Consider the following 5,163-nt stretch of genomic DNA (forward strand, 5'->3'; position numbering starts at 1 on the left):
GGCCTGAGTTTACAGGTCCTCGCGAACAAACAGATAACAACATTCTTTCAGTTCCCACTGCAGCACTAAGGAAAGTGACAACAGAAAAGGAAAATTGTATAAGATCTCATCTCGACATGTTAAAAAAAATGAATTGTAAATCAGATGAGCTTTGTGCTGGCATTTCTTTTTTAATTTAATTTATTTATTGTTGACAGTATTACAGATGTCCCCCATTTCCCCCTCTTTTGCCCCCCTATATTAGTATTGCTTTGTGGAAAAAGGCAAGATACCCTTAGCTTATTCACTAATTGGATTGTATAAGAATAAAAAATGGGTTAAATTAAGTCTGAGTAGCTTCCTCCTCCTGGCCTTGATCTGATGGCTGTGAGTCAGCTCAAATACCATGGGTATGTCTGTGTCTGGGGAGGTGTGGGGGTGTGGGTGTAGAGAGAAAGAGAGCAGATTGATTGATTGATTGATTGATTGATTTGAAGGCATGGCTTCTGTGACTGTAGAGTCTAGCACATCCAGAATCTGCAGGGTAGGCTATCAGGCTGGAGACCTGGTCTGCAGGTCAAAGCTCCTCTTCCCCGGGGGAGGCCAGCATTTTCTTTAAGGCCTTCAACTGATTGGATGAGGCCCACCCACATTATGGAGGGTAATCTGCTTTACTCAAAGTCTGCTGAGTTCAGTGTTAATCTCATCTTTAAAAAATACCTTCACAGCAACCTCTAGAATGTTTGGCCAAATATCTGGACATTGTTTATTACTTCCCTGTTCCCAGAAGGTCCTGGGAGCAGAGAAGTAAGAAACATTCAGAGGTTAGGCCAAGCAACAGAATGTGGTGTGAAAGGCCAGGAGACATAAAATGAGACATCACCCGATATGTTAGCATACGGCAGCTCTTCTGATCCACAGATTGGAGCTCACAAACCTCATCCCCTTCGTCAGAGCCTCACATCCATAAGCAAGTGACGACAGAGGCTGAGTGGAGGAAAGCCCTTGTCATGCAGTCCTCCAGGGCACTGCAGCATTGCTATCTTCAGAGAGATCTTTCAGAGATGAGAGGGCAGTGAAGGGTAAATGAGGTGTGATGGCCTCTGAAGAAGAAAGGAGGTGTAGAATACATCTTAGAAATAGCCCACTAAAATGGTTGAGATAAAAGGCTTCTGAGAAGGTATGATTTTCCTGGAAAATCCCCACATGAGGAATAGCTGCTTCTATGGTGGTGCTCAGTACTCAGTACATAGTACTCAGTACCTGAGCATGAATCTCCTCTAAGGAGTTAAGTTCCCAAGCACAGAAGGACATTCTTTTGAAGTTACTGTTACATCATTCCCCAATAGTATCCACTTATTTGCAAAAGCTCCAGTATTTGAGGGCAAGCTGACTTAAACCTCTAATTAATTAGCATAGGTTAGTTACACCCAATTTGTAGGAAAAAGACACAACTGCATGTAGTAAGAGATTTACTCAAAGCAAAGACTTGTGGGCATTTTTGTGTCCCCTGACACCTTTGCTGGTCTGTTCCCACTTGCAGACTCGCCAGCCTCTGCCCAGGACCTCCTGTCCCGGATCAAACAGGAGGAGAACCCGTGCGTGTGGGATCAGCAGGACTTGGCAGAGAGAGATATTCCAACGGACCCCAATTCAGGTGAGCATGGTGCTCTGGAATATTGGGAGGACAAGGCTGCTGGGTTTTATTATTATTGACTAGAGGCCTGGTGCACAAAATTTGTGCACTGGGGAGGGGAGGTCCCTCAACCTGGATTGTGAGAAGGCGCAGGCCAGGCCGAGGGACCCCACTGGTGCACGATTGGGGCCTGGGAGGGATAGGGCCTGGGAGTAACACAGGAGGTTGGCCAGCCGGGGAGGGACTGCGGGAGGGCTTCAGGGCATGTCCTACCCATCTCGCTCAGTCCCAATCTGCCGTACCCCAGCAGCAAGCTAACCTACCAGTCAGAGGTCTACCCCTGGTGGTCAGTGCACATCATAGCCACTGGTTGACTGGTCAACTGCCTGCCCCCTGGTGGTCAGTGCACGTCATAGCGAGCGGTTGAGTAGCCTTAGCATGTCATTAGCATATTATGCTTTGATTAGTTGAACAGACGACCAGATGACTGGCCATTTAGCATATTAGGCTTTTATTATATAGCATTTTACAGAGGGAGAGTGAGATAAAAACATCAATGATAAGACAGAATCATCGGCCCTGACCGGTTTGGCTCAGTGGATAGGGCGTCAGCCTGCGGACTCAAGGGTCCCGGGTTCGATTCCGGTCAGGGGCATCTACCTTGGTTGCGGGCACATCCCCAGTGGGGGGTGTGCAGGAGGCAGCTGGTCGATGTTTCTCTCTCATCGATGTTTCTAACTGTCCCTCTCCCTTCCTCTCTGTAGAAAATCAATTAAATATATTAAAAAAAAAAAAAAGACAGAATCATTGATCAGCTGCCTCCTGCATGCTCCCTACTGGGGATCGAGCTGCAACTCAGGCATGTGCTCTGACCCTGGAATCGAGCTGTGACCTCTTGGTTCATAGGTTGCTCAACCACTGAGCCACTCCAGCTGGGCTGCAACTTTGTACAGAGTTTAGAAAGTGGAAAGGGTTTTTCTAGAGGAGTCATTAATTGACAATTTACTGTGTTAATGTAACTAATACTAAAATTACTTCAGCACCGGTTTTTAAACAATAAATATAACCAAAAAGGCTTTTAAAAGTTGTGTATATGTCTGTAAATGTGTATTCACACTTTCTGGAATTTTTCTTGAGTGAATACTAGTTAGATGTCTCCCAGGAAAACTTCTGGGGAGGGTCTAGGCATAAAGGAAAACATAAAATAATCATTGGGACGCCCTGCCTGCCTTGGGCGTGTGTGTGTGTGTGTGTGTGTGTGTGTGTGTGTGTGTTGACATGTGCTTGCAGACCTGGTGAACTCCAGTGTCATCTCATTTGGTAATTATGACCCCAAAGTTTGACCCTACCCCTGCATACCAGGAAGAGAAGACCAAATCTACAGCTTTACAATGGGGAGGTTGAGAGGCTCCAGGGCAGAAGGGAAAGCCAAGCCTTCCTGATAGAGTGCAGTTCTTATGACGACCTTTGCTCACGGCTTCCACCATCGCTGATCTTTAAGTTCCACCTCTCATCCCTCGGTCCCGTGGGCCTTCAGAGACCAGGCTGCCCTCTGGCTTGTCCTGGACCTACAGGCTGTTCTGGGGTTCAGTGGACATAGTCAGGAGACCTGGGTTCTAATCCTGGCTCTGCCACCACACACACTTTGGGACAAGCCTCCTCCTCCCTGACCACCGGGAAATGTAGTGAGCACAGTGATATCCCGTTTACGAAGGCATGAGGGGGGAGGACTGCCAGTAAATGAAACTGATACCAAAACCGCCACTTGCCCCGAGAGCTGGAGCTGCAGCCTTTGCATGTGATGGTTTTCGAGCCTTTGATGGGATGCTCAGCAGAAATGAACAGATGCTAAGACTGCCTTCTTTCCACGAACAGAGTCTCTGATCTCAGCACATGACATTTTGTCATGGATCAAGCAGGAGGAGCAGCCGTACCCGTGGGGCCCTCGCGACTCAATGGAAGGAGAGCTGGGATTAGACTCTGGCCCCAGTAAGTGCTGCGTGCGGCACCCCCGGGGCCCCTGGGTGTTTGTCCAGAGGGGTGGCTGCTCCCTCAGCCTACCCTCTGATAAGGCGATGCTCTGTTGGGGCAGGCAGCCTTTCATCAGTCTGTACCAGAGGCAGGCCCCTTTCCTTTTGCAGGCTGGGAGGCATGTTCATTTCCTGGGGCTGTCTTCAAGGCCCACACTCTGGGTGGCTTTAAAAAACAGAAATGTGTTGTCTCACAGTTCAGGAGGCCAGGAGTCTGAAGTCAAGTGGTGGGCAGGGCCACACCCTCTCTGAAAGCTATAGGAATGCTTCCTTGCCTTTCCCAGCCTCTTGTGTTTTGGCAACCTTTGGTGTTGCTGGGCTTGTGAGTGTGTCACCCTAGTCCTCTGTCTTCACGTGGTGTCTGTGTTCACCAGGCTCATAAGGACACAGTCATATTGGATCAGGGCACCCTCCTCCAGTGGGACCTCATCTTAACTAATTCCATTTGCAAGGACCCTATGTCCAAATAAGGTTGAATTCTGAGGTCCTGGGTGTTCCGATATTTATAGTTTTTGGTGTGGGAGAGGGGAGGGAGGTATAATTTAGCCCATAACAGTAGGGAAAGGAGAGTGGGCTGGGACAGAGCTGACAGGAGTTGATGGCTCACGTCTAGACAGCACTGGGCGGAGCCAGCCCTGCGCTGGCACCCCCGTGTCACTGGTGAAGATCCTGAAGCTCGAGTAGAGAGAGGGGATTCCCCCACCACCATCACCACCAACAGGTTTCTGACCAAATGTCTCACTCAGTTTGGGTCTCCTGGGCATTTTTTGAAGCTCCACTTATTAACCAGTAATCATGGGGATTTAACACTCTTAGCATCAGGGTAGCGTTCCTTGCCAGACCCAGTACCCTCACCCTCTTCTGGTTGATCGGAATGTTGAATCCATATTCCTGACACCCTCTAAGAGCTTAAAATCCATGTAAGAGCCGAGGACACAAGTCATTCCTGACCTGAAGGGCCATTTCAAACCCAGGTCAGCACATCCCACTCTCTGTGAGACTAACTTAATCCAGAGTGGAGGCCCTTCTGACACAGGAGTGACTTCTCCAGCCTCTTCAGCTGCTTGAGGCCGGACGCAGCAGTGGGTTCCGGTTGCAGGCAGAAGAGAGGACAGAGGGTGAGGGGGTTTCACCGTGAGTGACCGCAGCGCTGACCACAGAGCTAAGCTGGGTCTCGAAGGGAGAACAAAGGAGACAAAAGCCGCCCGGTGCTCACACCGCGTTTCCGGAATCGTCAGGGTAGCATTAGGGCTGTGTTGGGTTGGGTTTCTAGGGAATCAGTCCCTGAGATGGAGGGTTAGTGTAAGTGGTTTCCTCGGGGTCCTCTGGGAAACGCCCGGGAAAGAATGGGGGGAGCAGATTGGGGTAGAAGGAGCAGCGAGGCCACAGCCAGGATCGCAGGCATTGTCCTGGACGTGCTGGCTGAGGCCTGAGCGTTACCTCTGCCCTGGCCACTGTCCTATGGAGAGGGCTGTTTGTTGTTTGCTGGTCAGTTGTGATTGGCACAGAGAGGACAGG

At 49.6% G+C, this 5,163-nt stretch overlaps 1 protein-coding gene across 1 annotated transcript in view; it reads left to right on the forward strand.

The window, feature by feature from the left end:
- The window catches only part of ZNF282 (zinc finger protein 282), a 38,024-nt gene that overhangs the window by 28,507 nt on the left and 4,354 nt on the right, over window positions 1-5,163 (forward strand). Inside the window, 2 exon segments of the mRNA XM_023753812.1 lie at window positions 1,448-1,636; window positions 3,491-3,604. Coding sequence (XP_023609580.1) covers window positions 1,448-1,636; window positions 3,491-3,604 — 303 coding nt within the window.

Source organism: Myotis lucifugus, unplaced genomic scaffold, assembly GCF_000147115.1.
Source record: "Myotis lucifugus unplaced genomic scaffold, Myoluc2.0 scaffold_51, whole genome shotgun sequence".
NCBI classification, from domain to species: domain Eukaryota; kingdom Metazoa; phylum Chordata; class Mammalia; order Chiroptera; family Vespertilionidae; genus Myotis; species Myotis lucifugus.